Source organism: Lolium rigidum, chromosome 6, assembly GCF_022539505.1.
Source record: "Lolium rigidum isolate FL_2022 chromosome 6, APGP_CSIRO_Lrig_0.1, whole genome shotgun sequence".
In the NCBI taxonomy this organism is placed as follows: domain Eukaryota; kingdom Viridiplantae; phylum Streptophyta; class Magnoliopsida; order Poales; family Poaceae; genus Lolium; species Lolium rigidum.
The window spans coordinates 129446897-129461668 of NC_061513.1; the positions used below are offsets into that span (position 1 = coordinate 129446897).

Here is a 14772-nt window from a genome sequence, read left to right on the forward strand (position 1 = left end):
CCTCTAGCCCGGGCATAGTGCTCCCATTCCCATTATTGAACAACCCGTCAAAGTAATCTCTCCATTTTCTCTTGATTTCTTCATATTTCACTAGAGGTCGATTTTCCTTGACCTTGATGAGTTCAACTTGGTAAATTTATTTTTCATTCATTAAAAAATCTAATAAATATTACTTTTGCGTAACAAAACTAAACAAATTTTGATATAATATGAGTCAAAGTCAGGGAAGTGTGATTGGACTACATATACCTATGATATCATCTATTTATGAACAGAGGTAGTAAAATATTTAGTTGGTGTTGAAATGACTAGGAAAATTATTTTAAATACGACACTAGTTTATTTTCATCAATGGTTCGGTTTCACATGGTCAAGAGTGCTTCTAAAGCTGTTTTTATATACAAAAAAGCTTCATTTAAGGCAAAAGCATGAAAATGCATGTCTCATGCTTAACAAGGGACTTGTTTTAAAGCACTATGGTTCGGTTTCACATGGTCAAGAGTGCTTCTAAAGCTGTTTTTTTATACAAAAAGCTTCATTTAAGGCAAAAGCATGAAAATGCATGTCTCATGCTTAACTAGGGACTTGTTTTAAAGCACTGGAACTAGCCCAAATATCATGTTCAAACTTCACTGTTGATTAAACACAGTATTATTTTGCCATTTAATGAATTACATGGAGCTAAGTCAAAAAACATATCAAGCAGACAGTATGGCAGTAGGGGAAACGAGGGAAAAGAATTAGTGTGATTGAGTTTACCTTCCATCTGAACACCCAGTTGCTAAAAGTAGCGACAACTTTGAAGAGTCTGCGTACGAAACTTCCCAACTGATGGCACTCACCCATGAGTTATGAGCTTTGAGAACACCGACAAGTATTGGATCTCTCGTGACCATGCAAACATCTATTGTGTAATACTCAGGCTTGCACATTTTCCAAAATGAAACATCCCCAGACTTGGAGCCAACAGCAAGAATGCACCAATTGCTCAACAAACAAGAAGTAGAATCTCCTGATGGCACAACTGGAGACCATGCAACTACTAGAGAAGACAAAATTGCATTTCGACGTGCATACTGTTTTGCACTGATAATAGGGAGACATATGTTCTCTACGTTACAAGAGAGTGCTGCTTTGATATCTTGTGAGCCACCTAGCTCATTTACGGCAATTTCATGTCCAGGTTTGACAATCTAGGAACACAATGGGTAAAACAAAATAGGGTATCAAAGAGATGTTTGGGATGCTTCATAATAGATAAAACAGGAAGCCAAAAATATAGGGTATGAAACATTGCAATTTCAGGATAACTAGTTGTTTATTTGCTAACTGCTAATAAAAAGGATTTTTGACTATTATGACTCAAAAATTAATCAATTTTAACCAAAACTTCAGCCTACAATAAATCTATACATGTGAACACGCAAAGTCCATACCTTTTTCATAGATATCTTCTTTGGCTTGGAGCATGGATTGAGAAAGAAATCTGCATCCTTTGAGGCATCTAAATGACTTTCATCCTCATCATAAACATAGCTTTCAAATCTACAAACAAACAATATACACTAAAATAAATTCAGGTACATATAACACTGCTGGCACTTGAAAGGACATAAAAGAATAAACCTAATAATAGGAACAGAGGGGGGAAATAGAAGGGGTTGCTTGGTTCATGCCATGCACAACTATCAAACCCTACTCATGTTTGACGATATTGGCAGTATATTGGATATCAAATTCTTGGCAAGGTTTTGGTCAAACATTTGCTACAAAAGGAACTAAGAGCGATAATGAAAGCGGTAACTTTTTCGTTACAAATCAAACATATGCCAAATTTGATCAAAGCAACAAAAACTTGCTAAGTGTGCAACAAAGGAAGTAGCTAACCTGATCAATTCTTCTATGATGTGGCGGCTAGGCTAGGAACTCTGAACAAAGCCCCTTATATAGCTCCTTAAGGTAACTCTCTAACTGGGTAAGGTACAGAATAGCCCAATAACTCTTCAACACTCCCCCTCAAGAGGGGTGATAGATATCTATCATTCCCATCTTGTCACATGCTAGGTTGCACTCTGCGGTTCCCAAACCTTTAGTTAAGCAATCTGCAATTTGTTGCCCTGAACTGACATGCTCTATCTTGATGATCTCAACATCACTAAGAAGGTCCAAAGTATACTTTCTTTGGGACAAAGCTATTCCTTTTGCTAACCTGGCCACTTCTATACCAAGAAAGTACTTTAGTCGGCCAAGGTTTTTTATTTTAATGGCCTTACTCAAACACTTCTTTAGTCTTGCTATCTCTCCTTCGTCATCCCCGGTAATAATGATATCATCCACATACACCGCAAGAATGGTAATCTTTCCCTTAGAGTGCCTATAAAAAACTGTCGTTGCACTGTCCGTATCCCATGTAACTGCACGCCTAAATTTGCCAAACCAAGCTCTCGGACTCTTTTAGTCCATAAAAAGATTTCTTCACTCTACATACCTTGTCTGTGGTTTTAGATGAAGAGAAGCCAGGTGGAATTTCCATGTAAACTTCTTCATGTAGATCTCTATGTAGAAAAGCGTTCTTAACATCAAGTTGGTGTAATGGCCACCCAAAGTTTGTTGCACACGATATCAAAATCCTTACCGTGTTCATCTTCGCCACTAGTGGAAAGGTCTCATCATAATCGATGCCATAGTTCTGGGTGTACCATCTTGCCACAAGTCTTGCCTTGTATCTTTCAATCTTTCCTTGTGCATTTTGCTTCACACTGTAAACCCACTTACAATCACTAGTCCTTGATTCGCATCCTGGCCAGGCACGTTGCGGTCCATGTACCACAATCCTCTATGCCTGGTCCAGTCCCAAGTTTCCTGCTCGTTACCCTCTCCTCTATCGAGCACATATATTTGTTAATGGTAACTTGACAATCAATTTGATCAACCACCATGCTGAAAGACACTAAGTTCACAGAAAAGCAGGCACATACGAGATGATAGTTCAATAACCTTAACTGTCCCAACTCCTCTAATAGGTTGTGCTGATATGTAGGGGGATATTGAATATAGGATTCAAATTCTTTCAGATTTCCAGTAACATGTTTGGATGCCTCTAAGTCTAAAACCCATCCTCTATTTAATTGAATGTGCTGCTACTGACATTCTCTTTCTTACCTTTATTTGTGTCGACAAAGTTGGCTAAATTGCCAAAGCTTGAAGTAGTAGCTTCTGGTCCCTCTCTAGGCTCTCCGATTACAGGTTGTTCACCTTCACTCTGTGCAACCATATTTGCCATGTGAGCACCTTCTCCATGCCGAGGACCAGCAACCTAGCCACGACCACCTCTGTTGTTGTTGCCACACCAACCACGACCACCTCGGTGGTTGTAACCACCATTGTATCCTCTTCCTCTTCCCTTGATTGATGTAGTACAGAATCTGCTTACGTGCCCTAGGTAAAACAGTCTCTTGTTTCTTTCCTAGTGGTCATTGCAAAGACAGACTGCATTGGCTATTCGCTGCCTCCAGCATATTTCAGACGAACCTCCTCTTGTGACATGGCTGCAATAGCTTCGTCAAGAGAAGGAAGCTTGGGTTGGTGCACTAAGGCCGCACGTATGCTCTCAAAACAGGGGTTCAATCCCTTCATAAACTTCATCACCCGGCGGCATTCCACATACTGTTTGACAGTAACCACACAATCTAAATGAAGGAGCTCAAGAGGATCATAGTGATCCAAATCAAATCAGCCCAGAGACGCTACAAGTCAGCCCCATATGTCATCATGCCCTTCTCACCTTGATGCAAATCATGCACTGCGTCCTCAATATGCGCCATTAGCATCAGATTTCCCTTACCAGAGTACATTTTTGACAAAGTACTCCATACCTCCGAGGCAATTGGAAGACCCTCAGCTCAAGCAGCAATAGAAGGGGTCAAAGAGTTCAGTTGCCAGGTAAAGATCAAGGAGTTTGTCACACTCCATTTTTTCCAATCAGCACTCTCCTTATCCTCTAGTTCAACAGCGCTTCCCTGAACGTGCCATGCCCAGCCAGGCCCGTTGTCCTCAGAATGAGCAATGCTCGCCTCGAACAACTCAGGTAGTTGCTCATCCCTTCTAGCTTCACTTCATTGGGCATGAGCTCCACCTTCTGCACCACCTCTGCCTGTGGAACATGAGCAGCACCCCCCCTCAGCGGAAGTGCTCTCTACATTCTTGGCCACAAGAAGTTGTGCCAGCTTCTCAAGAGCTGTTGTGAGCTCATCCCCCATCTTCCACAGCACAGCAATCACTCCACGGAACTTCCTCTCCTTCAACAGCTCAGGCCATCCCTTAGGCCGCTGCTACAGTCACCATCACCTCCGCTGCCGGCACCATAGCCACCTCTATCGCCCCTTGCTCTGATACCATGTCGAACAAAGGAAGTAGCTAACCTGATCTATTCTTCTATGTTGTGGCGGCTAGGGTAGGAACCCTGACCAAAGCCCCTTATATAGTTCCTTAAGGTAACTCTCTAACCGGGCCACATGGGCCTAGAAGGTAAGGTACACAACAGCCCAATAACTCGTCAACACTAATTAACTAGATGTTGCCATCTATAAGCTTGGAATCAAACAACACCAAAGTAACTTTCATGCTAATGGGTGGAAAAGACTCTCATATCAACTGTTGACACTCTAAATAATAGCTAAAACGAATAGGATTTATATAACATGTCTACATGTAGGTTTTGGGGGAATTTTTTTGGATGGGCTGGTCCCTTGGACCTCCACACCCTCTTATATATAGCTCAAGTTAGTATTACATCTTCACTCATACACTAGAGTAATCTAGACACTACTACAATACTAACACTTTCTAGAATACTCCAGACTATGCTTATACACTTCATAGTACTCCCGGGGAATATTCTAGACTCTCCTAGGACACTATTACTAATCTACTATACTGAAACCGTCTCCAACCCCTAGAGTAATCTAGACTCTACACTAACTCATACTCCAACACTCCCCCTCAAGATGGGATGGGTTAACCATCATGGCTATCTTGCTACAACTCCATGACTCTCGCTACGATCAGTATGCATCTAGATTACATGCACACAACGATGCCAGTGAGTATTTTACTATAGCTCTTGCTCCATTGGTTGTTAAGCGCCCATTCAACTCCGACCATCCAAGCACTGGCGGAGCTTGAACAAGAAACATGGGCGGGCCAGCAGTTGAAGGGAAGCATGGATGTATACTTTTGGTCAGATATAAGCCTAAAGTCAAGAGTATATGGGAGAAAACTGGGCGGGCCAGGGCCTGGGTTGGTCCCAACGTAGCTCCGCCACTGCATCCAAGCTCCGCCTAACGCGAGTCATAACCATCAGCATCAACTCTGCATCAATCTAGCTCCAACCCCACTTGCGTTGGGCCACCGTTGCCTCTCCAACCATGCGCACAGAATCACAACTGCCTCACCTCAACAACAGGTCCTACATAGCCACAGCCGCCTCACCTCACCGTCTGCTATCCACACTCTCCTGACCTTCACATTTCTTCCATCTCTCCAGCACGGCTGCCTCACCACAACAACAGCTCCTACAGAGCCACAGCCACCTCACCTCACCGGTCAGCTATCCCCACTCTCCTGACTTTCCCATGTCTTCAACACTGCTGCCTCACCTCAACAACAGCTCTTACCGAGCCACAAACACCTCACCTCTATCCACAATCTCCTAACCTTCACATGTCTTCCACCTCTCCAACACGGTCACAACCTTGACCTCTACCTCATCTCCATTAACCCCACCAGCCATCTTGGCCTTGGTCATCACAGCCTCTACCAGTCCTTCCGTCAACCCTTGGACAACTCCAGCAACACAATCTCTGCTATCACCCTCAAGCTCCTTGCTTGCCATCTACATTTACACACCTCCACCAACAACTACTCTTCAAGTTCCACCACACTTGCGATCGGTTTCACCACCACAACATGCAAACCATTGTTCTCCCCCTAAAACAAAGTCCAAGCAGCAAGCTGCTCTTCTCCTTTGTCTCCAGCACAACAAAACAACATCACACGAACCATGCGATACAAGTTTAGACTCCACTTCTTCCTCTTCCCCTTTGATCCTATCATTTCCTCTGCTGCTTTCCACAATTCTCAACTTGCAGGACATCTTTACCTCTCAATCAGATCCATTCCATTCTCTCCTCTTCTCCTATAAGCAAGCTCTGTTCCCTTCGCTCCTCCATCGCAGCCAACCCAAAACAGCCCCAGCAGCTGCTCCCTCTTGGACTCCTCTTGTCTCTGCTGCAACACAACACCTACAACTTCCTCCTCCTGAAACCGAATCTTGCCCAGCAATACCAAAGCAACTACCTGCTGGGAGCAATCCTGTGTACCTTCACTTGATACCTCAGGCTGCTACAACCCATATCCACAGCCTACCTCTCTTTTTCCCCTTCACCACCACAGCCCAGCACCGCTCCAGCCATTACCACTACAACACAGACGCCCAACTCCTTCACAACCGCCTGCATTTCCTCTTCATTCACCCATCTCTGACCAGATCAGAGGTGCTCCTACACCTCTACTTTCTCCTGGTCCCCAAACTTATTCTCCTCCTCTCCGCACCTCAATTGCACCAGTATAACTAGCTTCTGGAGCAACACCCAGTGCAGACCAACAACCAAACCTCACATGACACCTGAAACATGAGGTGGCTACCGCCAACACAGAGCGACAGGGTGCGGCCTCCCGCCGCGTAGGTGACTACAATGCACCCGGTGTTCTTGAAAACACTAGCTGGACTGGGTGCTGCAGTGGTGGAATGGTGGTGTCTTGGGTTATGACTAGGAGGAGCCTAGCTCTGATATCATGTAGGTTTTGGGGGAAATTTTTTGGATGGGCTGGTCCCTTGGACCTCCACACCCTCTTACATATAGCTCAAGTTAGTCTTACATCTTCACTCATACACTAGAATAATCTAGACACTACTACTACTATACTAACACTTTCTAGAATACTCCAGACTATGCTTATACACTTCATAGCACTCCCCTAGAATATTCTAGACTCTCCTAGGACACTATTACTAATCTACTATACTCAAACAGTCTCCAACCCCTAGAGTACACTAGACTCTACTAGAGTACTACTACTATTACACTAACTCATACTCCAACACTACCCTTATCTCGACTTACCTTAATTTTCTCTTTAACCGTAAGTACTACATACAAGTCAACAGCGATAGAAGAAATTGATAGTGCAATAGCCTCCACACCGTTAGCGCTGGCTTTTTATTTTAATCATATCTAGCCTACCCCAACTTGCTTGGGAAAAAGGCTTTGATGTTGTTGTTGTATACCACAGTTAGTGTGATAGAATTGAGAAGGATATCAACAGTCGGGACTGTTAGCGCTGGTTTAGGACACACCACAGGGTGATATATGTTTATATTAATCACAACAAAATCACATAGATAGCAATTCCAGTAGGGGTAAAGGTTGAGTTATCCTTCTCAAGTGTACCACACTTGCAACTTGCAAGAATTCTTAGATCTCTGTCAGTCTAATTCAATGAATATGGATGGAAAGATGAGGAAAGACGAACTAGCAAATGGTGTTACTGTTACTGCAATTTACGAATAACTTTTCATCGGAGAATTCTCACTATAAGTTGGGCTTGATTCAGAAAGCAACTGCAAAATATCTTCAATATATATAATCTCTCGCATGATTGGATCCAAGTCAGTGAAAACTGCTGAACACAAAATTTTCTTTGGAGGGACTGTCGGTGTGTGTTGTACAATTGTGTTTGCAAGAAGAAAGAAAGTACAATGTGCTTTCCATTGATTGAACAAAACACTTTTGGACCATCTTATTATTTCAAAACTTCATGCTGCTTTTTTTACAGCACACCCTTGAATTTTGATACTGTGAAAAGGCTTGATAATTGAAAAAGGAAAGCATTATTCACCTTGCTGGTTTCCTTGTCCTCCGTCCAAGATCGCTGCAAGAAAGAGGTTCTTGCAGTTGACCAGTACATCCTATTTCCTGCACGTTCTTACTATTTGCCTTTTCCTAATATATGAGAGGAAACAGTTCACAATAAAAGTCTGAGATAATTAACAAAAGGAACACTCCAATGTTCGAGTGCAAGGGAGCTTACCTGAGGAACTGAATCAGGACTATCGTCCTCTCCAAAGTTTATACTTCTGTAATAGTCAAAAAGTAACTTGGATACATCCGTGACCTAGAGAAATAAAATAGAAGTTCATGAGCATAGCAGTATATGAAACCTAGACCATCTCCATATGAACAAAAGTAATGCAATGAAAACAGAAAAATTAACTTCTGCCAAGAACAACCTGCAGGGAAATTGATAGAAAGCAGAAAAAAGTTTTTTAAATGACAGATCAAAACTGCAATGTCCAAGTTTACTTTTAACAGTCATTGGGCAAGTGTGACCCTAGGAATTGCTCATCCACCACAGGAATGGACTGGATCACCATATAAATGGAAGTTACATTTTTCCTAGGTAAACATATGAGCTCTGGCGAATCGATATTAAATAAATTGGGAAGCGTCTATTAGGTGCTATTACTCGAGAACATGCTGAGCTTGTGTCTAGATGTATTCAAAAGGTAGAAATAGTTATAAAACCCCAGGAAGGGAGCAGGTACAATGCATCGTAGAGCATTAGGGATTAATGGCATCCCGTTCTCCAGGCGAACACTCAAGCCATAGGATGCCAGTACGGGCCCAAAGCTTGGTTTCTTCCTTGATCAGCCCGAGTAGCGTAGCAGCACGAGCATGGGCACCATTAAAGGTGCAGTTGTTGTGGTTCTTCCACAGCATCCACGAGGTGAGAAGAACCATTGAGGCCTCGCCTTTGCGAAGGTCCTTTGGTGTGCGGGCCATGGCAGAAAGCCACAAGTCGACTAGGAGCTCGCCGAGGCAAGGTGTGCGGAAGGGGAGCTTAATTTGGTTGTATTTGTTTATAATATTAGATAATTGTGTTTTCTTATTGACTGAGAAGTACATGTTCTTCGCCTCCACCTTCATGTATGTCGGGAGCCACACAAATTTCCTCTTCTGGGAAGACGGATGCCTTGATGACCAAGCCGCTTGCGAGATTGCGTCAGAGATATATGCACATGTGCCTAAGCGACTCAGGAAACAGAGGATTCTGGCCACGGCTGTACATAACCATTCTTGGGTCCTCGACATATGTGGGTTGCTTACCTTGAATGAGCTCAACTGGCTGCTGCAGCTCTCGTGCATCGTGTCCCATGTCCAATTCAATGAACAAGCTGATCGTATCATTTGGCTTTGGACACAGAACGGCAACCGCACGGCTCAACCTTCCTAAAGAGCTTCCTTTGAGGGTTCTACCAGATCCAGATACAGAGCTGGGAAGCTTACCTGGAGTTCCTAGGCACCACGGAAGCTCAAGGTTTTCTTCTGGCTTGCTGCCCTCAACAGGTCCTGGACTGCAAGAACATGAAGGTGGCCGGCCTCTATTAGGTGCTATAAGCAAACACAATTCTCTAATATTATATATACTAATATAATTATAAGCAAGTGGATCATAGTCAAAATTCTGGTGAATATTTATCATCATGAATCAACATAATGTTCATGATAACGTTCAACATATATCTAAACAATGTTCTCCCCCGATGTTTTGGCCATATCTCGTAAAATTATGGGTATGTTTGCTTCACATGCGTTGACTTTTTATGTCAGCAGCTGGCACCTGGTTTCATATGTCCATTAACCAATGTTCAGTGTAGGTTAGTTCTCATGACACATGGTCCTGCTGCTTTGCCAATTACCAAACCACATATATAATATACAAAAAAATCTTAGAGAAGTATGCATTGTTAAAAAGGGAGTAGATGTAAGACTGATAAATTATCGCAATGTTATGGTTGTAACCTCTTTAGATTTCTTGGAAGTCAAACTGATATTATACGATGCCAGCAAAAAAACATCGTTCTACCTAGGACATGTCGCTAAGTTGAGCAAGGTTAGGGTGTAATGAAATCCTCTCTCTAGTTTTCAAAAATAGTTTTGAACTGTTTTTTCTTCCACAAATCCAATAAGAGAGCGGGTTCAAGTAAAGTGAATGTTTTGACATCTTGGTTGATCACGTAGAGAAGGTAGAAGCGAGGTAGAAGCAAACAGAACAACATTGCAATAGAATTAGGCTTAAACAGACATGGGAACCAACTTGCATGTTGAGACATCGAAGCCCATCTCAGTCCAGCACTCGAACAATTGTGCGAGGATGTGCCACTGTATATCAATGAGTATAAGAGAAACTTTAGGTCTCTCACGGAATTGTTCAGCATTGTATGAGATGCAACAAAAGATTATTAGAACTATGAAATCAGTGATATGTCGTCGTCGTCTAAGATGAAAGCAAAAAAGAAATTATATGTGACTGTAAGAATTTACGGAAAACCTGAGGTCCATGGAGTATCTCTAAAGTCTAAACCATTTTTTGTGGTCACGTTGAAGCAATTAAGGTCCATAGTTTGATTCTCTAGTGTTTGTGTTGTAGCTGTTTGAGATTGAAACTTATTGGTTAAGGCTTGGAGCTCCAAACCCATTATTTCCAATGAAATAAACCAACGAGTTAACCATAATGAAATAAAAATTCATGAATCCTACATCATTATCTTCAAATTGACTTACTCTTGTGACCAAACTAACATGATATAGTTGTGAAATTTGTGGACTACTCCCTCCATCCACAAATAAGTGTACTTCTAGCTTTTGTACTAAGTCAAACATTTTAAGTTTTGACCAACCGTAGAAAAAAAAGTAGAAACATATATAATGAGCTTTTGGTATAATTTGAAACTACATTTCAAAACGAATCTCGGGATACTAAATTAGTGTCATAAATGCTACTACTTTTTCCTATATATTTGGTTTAAAAAGTTTGACTAAACACAAAACCTAGATGTACACTTATTCGTGGACGGAGGGACTAACTCTTTATTATTTATCAGTGTCTTTGACACATAGGCCTTGAGTCCCTTTCAGGTGACCTTGATACTTTGGTTGACGTGCATTATGACATTGCCTCTATCTCCACTACCGTCTGGTTCATTGTTCTTACGGATTACCTCTATATCCTTCAGACCACATTCATACAAAATGACAGCTAATTCCTATCGAAAGGATTCGACACCCGACTCCAAGGTAGTACCTATAATTCTCTATTATTGTTATATTGATTTTCATATGCTACCTACTTCTCTTATCCTGGACAAAATACTTTGTAAGTGGGTGTCATAGCTTGTGTACAATCCAGTGTTCCGTGAATTTCTACAGAAATAAGAATGAATGGTGAAGAAATTATGTTAGATTAATAATCAGTAAAAATAAGCAATATTTTAACTATCAATAATAGTAATTATTAGTGTTGCACTGGCTCATGCATGAAGATGGGTATGCAATACATTAATTACATGAGCCAACACAATATGGAGAATAATAGTTAAACATTATTGATTGTTTAACAACAGATTCTGTTTGTTGATTAATCTAAGTGCATTCTACCTCGATACTTTTTTAATCAATGAATCATGCTAAAATTCATGGAGAACTGAATAGGACACGAGCTATCACACCCTTTTACATGGGTATATCGTTCAAGATAACAGGACCAAGTTGCATATTAATCAGTGTCAGAACAAATGCATTCTAACTACTAATTTGCATGAGGGTGTAAAATCTATTAGGCAGAAATCACAAATCAGATCTAAACGCCGTAAAATGAAATCCACACTATGATGAACAAACAATGCGAAGATATAGGCAATATCATAATAAAGGAGTACTAATCACACGTCGTTGGAAGTGTACCAACAAACGAGAAGCTTTTCACTGGAGATCTCAATGGCCATGTGGGTACAACTAACATATGGTTTGAGGGTGTGCATGGAGGCTTCAGGTATGGCATGGCGATAGAAACCAAGAGGGTAAAGACATCCTAGAATTTGCGCTTGCCGGCCTATTGTTAGCTAACACCTTCTTTAGGAAGAGGCAATCTCACTTCACCTTTAGCAGTGCCCAACACTCTAGCCAGATTGACTTTGTCCTTCCTAGAAGAATGGATAGGAGGGCTTGCTTGGATTGTAAGGTGACCCCTGGGTGTGTTGTGGCGCAACATAAGCTTGTGGTGGCCGACTTTCGCTTCCACGCTCGTGTGACGTGGGACAAAGGCACCAAAATCACCAGAACAAAGTGGAGGAAGCTCAAAGGTGAAGTGCAACAGACCTTAAGGGAGAAGATGATCACGGAAGGACCATGGGACGAAGAGGATGGTGCAGATAGCATGTAGGTGAAGATGGCAACTTGCATTCGGAAGGTAGCTAGGGAGGTGCTTGAAGTGACAAAGGGTAACAAGCATGAAGCTAAGGACACATGGTGGTGGAATGTGGATGCCCAAAAGGCTATCAAGGAGGAGTGCTACAAGAGTTGGCACCACAATAGAAGCACAAACAACATGGTGAAGTACAAAGAGGCGAAGAAGAATGCAAGGCGAGCCGTGAGTGAAGCAAGGGGCAGATCTATGATGAGCTATATGGCAGACTAGGCACAAAGGAAGGCGAGAAGGATATCTAGAAGATGGTGAAAATTCGTGAGAGGAAGACGAGGGACCTCAACCAAGTTAAATGCATCAAGGATGAGGCTAATCAACTTCCATTGAAAGATAAAGAGATCAAGAACAGATGGAGGGGTACTTTGATGGGTTATTCAATGATGGGAATGGGATCAATATGCCTAAGTTGGATGACACTAACAATCGTTTCGTGCGACAGCTTGAGGTTAAGGATGCCCTTAAAAGGATGAAAGGATGAAAGGCCCTTGGTCCTGATGATGTTCCAATTGAAGTGTGGAGAAGCCTTGGAGACGTGGCAATAGTATGGCTAACTAAGATATTCAATCACATTTTTCAGTCAAACAAGATGCCCGAAGAGTGGAGAAAAAGCATATTAATACATATCTTCAAGAATAAGGAGATATTTAGAGTTGTACTAATTACCGAGGAATTAAGCTTATGAGACATACTATGAAACTTTGGGAGAGTCATTGAGCATCACTTGAGGAGTAAAGAATCTAACTAACAACCAATTCAGTTTTATGCCCGAGTGATCGACATCGACTACAGAGGCGATTTTTTTACTTTGCCAACTTATGGAGAGGTATAGGAGCAGAAGGACCTACATATGGTCTTCGTAGACTTGGAGAAGGAATATGACAAGATATCAAGGACAGTCATGTGGTGGGCGCCAGAGAAACACAAAGTTCCAACAAAGTGCATAACCCTCATAAGACATATGTATGATAATGTTGTGACAAGTGTTTACGCAGGTGATAGTGAGACTAATACCTTCCCAATCACGGTAGGACTACATCAAGGGTTATCCTTGAGCCCATACATGTTTTCCTTAGTGATGGATGAGGTGACAAAGATATACAAGGAGATATTCCTTGGTGTATGCTCTTTGTTGATGATGTGGTGCTAGTGGATAAAACCAGGGTTGGCGTAAATATGAAGTTAAAGCTATGGACGCAGACTTCAAAATCGAAGGGGTTTAGAATTAGTAGGATCAAGACCGAGTACTTGCAATGCGACTTTAGCGGTGTTACGTGTGAAGACGGAGATGTTAGTTTAGAAGGACAAATAGTGCCTAAGAGGGACACCTTTCGATGCTTGGGGTCAATGCTACAAAGCAATGGTGATATCAATGAAGATGTTTGTCACAGGATCAAGGCAAGATGGATGAAGTGGCGACAAGCATCTGGCATCCTATTTGACAAGAATGGCCCATAAAAGCTAAAAGGTAAGTTCTATAGGACAGCAATTAGACCGGCGATGCTATACGAAGCGGAATGTTGGCCCGCTAAAAGACAACACATGCAACAAATGAGTGTTCCGGAGATGTGCATGCTACGGTGGATGTGGCCATACAAGAAAGGAACGGATTAGGAACGAGGTAATCCGTGATAGGCTAGGGGTGGCACCGATCGACAAGGAGCTAATTCAACACCGACTAAGGTGGTTTGGTCATATCCAAGAGTGGAATTCTAAGGAGTATGGGAAATACAAGGAGGGGCCGAGGACGACCAAAGTTAACATGGGTGGAGGTGATAAAAAGACTCTCAAGGGACTGGAATGTCCCAATAGATTTGTCTCTTTGATAGGACCGTTTGGAAATCAGCGATCCATGTGCCAAAATCTTAGTTCAATTGTTCTTTTTTCTCTTTCCTTGTTTTGGTTTCCTTATGTTTCCGTTAGGTTTCATATCTAGCCTACCCCAACTTGCTTGGAAAAAAGGCTTTGATGTTGTTATACTAATCACACGTCAAATTCAAGTATCATGGTTACCCAGCGGAGCCAATGACCAAACATCTGCTACGCATATGTCGATGACACAGATAAAAAGGAAATAGTTCGTGAATTTTGTAACTATGGCATGTCAATGACCATGCAGATTCCAAGAAGCATATCAATTTTAAAATAGTTATATATGATGCGTGAGTATTTTTTTCATTATGGTTAATGTCATTGTTGTTTTATAGGAAAAATGGTTTCAAAGCTCTAGGCCTGTCTACTCTCAATCTACTCTATTCTGTAACTCACATTAGTCTCAGATGACAACCATATATCATTGTTCTGTCTACTTTGTTCTCTACCTATTCGACCAAGATGCCAAAAAATTTACAATACATCCAGAGTTAAACTCATTCTCTAATCAGATGTGTG

At 41.8% G+C, this 14772-nt stretch overlaps 1 protein-coding gene across 1 annotated transcript in view; it reads right to left on the reverse strand.

The window, feature by feature from the left end:
• LOC124661378 overlaps window positions 1–14772 on the reverse strand; it is a 29899-nt gene that overhangs the window by 9839 nt on the left and 5288 nt on the right. Inside the window, exons 6-9 of the mRNA XM_047199237.1 lie at window positions 8113–8235; window positions 7960–8063; window positions 1437–1545; window positions 760–1193 (exon numbers count right to left, since the gene is read on the reverse strand). Of these exons, the coding sequence (XP_047055193.1) occupies window positions 760–1193; window positions 1437–1545; window positions 7960–8063; window positions 8113–8235 (770 nt within the window). The remainder of the gene's footprint in view (window positions 1–759; window positions 1194–1436; window positions 1546–7959; window positions 8064–8112; window positions 8236–14772) is intronic.